At 43.1% G+C, this 3,874-nt stretch overlaps 1 protein-coding gene across 1 annotated transcript in view; it reads left to right on the forward strand.

Moving 5' to 3' along the window:
* Positions 1–3,733, forward strand: part of ZNF667 (zinc finger protein 667) — a 38,077-nt gene extending 34,344 nt beyond the window's left edge. Inside the window, exon 5 of the mRNA XM_006762722.2 lies at positions 1,821–3,733. Coding sequence (XP_006762785.1) covers positions 1,821–3,385 — 1,565 coding nt within the window. The 3' untranslated portion in view covers positions 3,386–3,733. The remainder of the gene's footprint in view (positions 1–1,820) is intronic.
* Positions 3,734–3,874: the final 141 nt, after the last annotated feature.

Below are 3,874 nucleotides of genomic sequence, written 5' to 3' on the forward strand. Positions count from 1 at the left end.
TTAGCCCACCCGTGTCTTCCTCTCAGAGGGGTTTGTAGGGAATTCTTCTGGTTTGTAGGGCCATTTGAAGTTTAAAGGCATCTAGGCGAGATGAGAAAAAGCAAGTTAAGAAATTTAGAAGACATTGTCCTAAGGTTATGGCTATGAGTAACATTAACAGTGTTCCTGTCAATGGGAGAAGCCATTTCTAGATTACCCTCGCCCCCCCACCCCCACCCCAGCAGCCCAGGACTCGTATAGCTCCTGTCTTCTTTTTGTTGCTCGTTCAAGTAGATCCTTAGCCTTATCTCTGACAATGCCTGACTGGTTGGCATAAAAGCAGCACTCTTTAAGAAGAGGCAGATTCCACCTTTTTCTGCTGTTAGTAAGTCTAATCCTCCTGTATTCTGTAGTACTACTGTGGCGAAGGAATCATACCTTTTTCTGCTGTTAGTAAGTCTAATCCTCTTGTATTCTGTAGTACTACTGTGGCGAAGGAATCAACTTGATCCTGCAAGACGATTAGAGTCTCAGCTACTCTCTCTATATCTTCTGAAAATTCTTGGGTTAAAACTTGATAAGAGGAGATAGAGTGAGCTATTTCCCCTCCCCCTCCCCCGGCTCCTATGCCTCCCGCAACTCCAAGTGCTATTAGAAGGGGAATCACTTGCAGAGCTCTTTTATATCTAGTTACTGCTTTTAGGAGGGTTTCAAAGGATTGGTTGTTGGGTATAATAGACACATCGAGTTAGATAGGCAGGAGTGCACACTCCCATCCAGTTTGCAGGCAGGCATGAGTAAGCAGTGGTCCCACACACGTCGAAAATTCCTGCATGGGGGCACCAGGGGGAGGTGGTGTTTTCAGGCTTGAGAGTGCAGTTGCCTAGATCATCTGGGAGGCAACCTGTTGGATGTTGGCCCTGGGTACTGTCCAGTAGACCTGTCTTTTCCGTATACAGAGCTTTACTCCAGTGTAGCAGTAGCTCCCCTGGTAAGAGGAAAGACTTATAATAGTGTCATCCTGGGTCCGAGTGGTCCAGCAATTCATGATGAGGCCTTTGTTTCCTTGCTGTGGTGCAGCCGGGGAGGATTTTCAAGATCTGGGGTCACCTTCCTCTTGGACTGATGGCATAAGTCTACTGGCAGTGAATTCTCTCAACGTTTGTTTATCTGAGAAAGTCTTTATTTCTCTTGCACTCTTGAAGGATATTTTCACAGAGTACAGAACTTGAGGTTAGTGGTTTCTCTCTTCAAAAGAGAGTTCCTAGTGACTCTTGCAAAAATGAGTATTTAGTTAAAAGCCAACCCAGCCTCCAATTTAATCAGGCTAATGAAATTCTAATTTCACAGTATTATTTTTTCTGAACATTAATTCTGGGAAAATATCAAAAGGCATTCAAGCAGTTTTAAATTTCTCTTCTGATGTTTTTCACTTTTCACTACTCCTTTAGCATTTCACAACACAGAGTACTAACCACTTTACAATCACAGAGAGCTGCCGGAGCCTTTCCTTTAGCATTTCAGAGAGCTACTTTAGTCATTTTAAATGACTGTTTTGATACTCTTAAGGGACATGTACATTTCAGAAAATGGGAAAAATCAAAGTGAAGGAAAATAATACTGCAATCTATTGTCCAAGAAAGGACACTTTCGATTTAGATGCACAGCTTTCAGATAGTTTCAACTTTAAAAAATGGGATTGTTCTTGTGGTAAAGTGTGATGAATTTTTCACTTATACTCTAGGAAATTTTCTGTCAATTCAACTTAGCTTCTTACATGACAATTTAAAAAAAATAATAAGAAAACAGATGTTTAATTTGTTGATGTCTTTCACACTCAGGGTCTAAATGTGAAACCAACAAGTTCCATCCCGATCATTGCAACAAACCTGGGCAAAGCATCTACCAGAAACCAGTTTCTGCAGCACGAAAAGGTCCCACAGGAAAGAGAGGCTGCACAAAAAATTCACTCCTAAAGAAACCCAAGAAAGTGCATCCAGGGAAGAAGGCTTTAAAATGTAATGACTGTGGGAAAACCTTTAGTCAAAGCTTATCTCTTGAACTTCATCAGAATTCCCATACTGAAGAGAGACCTTATGAATGTAGTCATTGTAGAAAAGCCTTCAGACAGGTTTCATCCCTCCTCCTCCATCAGAGAATTCACAGTGGAAAGAAAAGCCACGAATGTGATGAATGTGGGGAAAGCTTCACGCAAAGAACCACGCTGCTTCTACATGAGAAAAGTCATGGTGGGAAGGGAACCTTTGACTGTGGGAAGGCCTTGAGTCCGTGTCCAACCCTCAGGATACATCAGAAAACTCTCCTTGATGAAAATGCCCACCAGTGCAGGAAACGTGGGAAATCCTTCATTCGAAGGTCATCCCTTTCACTTCATAGGAAAATCCACAAGGGAAAGAAAATCCATGAGTGCAGTAAATGTGGGAGGGGCTTCCGAAAGAAATCAGTCCTTGTTCTACATAAAAGAATTCATACTGGAGAGAAAACTAATGAGGGTGAGAAGGCCTCGAGTCAGCAAAGCAGCCACCATTTAGAGAATCCTTATAAATGTAGAAAATGTGGAAAATCTTTTAATAGGATCTCATCCATCATGCTTCATCAGAGAATTCATGCTTCGGAGAAACCCTACAAATGCCCTAAGTGTGAGAAGGTGTTCCAGCGGCTTTCAACCCTTATTCTACATCTAAAAATTCACAATGGAGAGAAACTGTACAGGTGCAATAAATGCGAGAAGGTCTGTCATCGGCATTCATCCCTTATTCAACATCAGAAAGTTCACACGAGGAAAAAGAAACTCTTTGAATGTAAGGAATGTGGGAAGATGTTTTCTGAAACTGCCAACCTTAAAATACATCAGAACATTCATTCTGAAGAGAAGCCTTTCAAATGCAACAAATGTAGTAAAGTTTTCGGCCGCCAGTCATTTCTTATTGAACATCAGAGAATTCATACTGGAGAAAAACCGTACCAGTGCGAGGAATGTGGGAAAGCCTTCAGTCACCGAATATCTCTTACGCGGCATAAGAGAATCCACACTGAAGACAGGCCGTATGAATGCGATCAGTGTGGCAAGGCCTTCAGTCAGAGCGCGCACCTTGCCCAGCACGAACGGATCCACACCGGAGAGAAACCGTACACGTGCAAGACCTGCGGGAAGGCCTTCAGTCAGCGCACGTCCCTTATTCTACACGAAAGAAGTCACACAGGAGAGAAACCCTACGAATGTAATGAGTGTGGGAAGGCCTTCAGCAGTGGCTCGGACCTCATCCGGCATCAGAGAAGTCATTCCTCAGAGAAACCCTACGAATGCAGTAAATGTGGGAAGGCATACAGCCGGAGCTCATCCCTGGTTCGACATCAGAATTCCCACTCAGAAGAAAAAGCCTAAGGGTGTTACAAAAGCAAAGACTGCGTCCCAAAGGAGCAGAGGCAGAGGCAAGGGGGAAGTGCATTGGTCTCTAACACACATTTTGTAGAAATGGGGCCGTTTGATGATGCTTCCCCCGTTGAAAGCCAAAGGGCAAAAGTCCTTGATGACTTTGACCTAAGAATCTGAAGTTAGCTGAGGGAGAGACCTTATCATAGGTCTTCATTAAGCTCAGATGGTTGGATCAGTCCTTTTTCATAAAGACAATTCTTCATTTGATAAGAATCACTGATATTTTATTCCCAATGTCATTTTCCTTTATATGTTTTGTCTTTTTAAATATATTTTTTAATTCAGAGAGGAAGGGAGAGGGAGAGAGAGAGAGAAACATCAGTGATGAAAGAGAATCATGGATCGGCTGCCTCCTGCACGCCCCATACTGAGGATCGAGCTCACAACCCAGGCATGTGCCCCTGACGGGGAATTGCACCATGACCTTCTGGTTCATAT

This window comes from Myotis davidii, unplaced genomic scaffold (genome assembly GCF_000327345.1).
Source record: "Myotis davidii unplaced genomic scaffold, ASM32734v1 scaffold1199, whole genome shotgun sequence".
NCBI lineage: Eukaryota > Metazoa > Chordata > Mammalia > Chiroptera > Vespertilionidae > Myotis > Myotis davidii.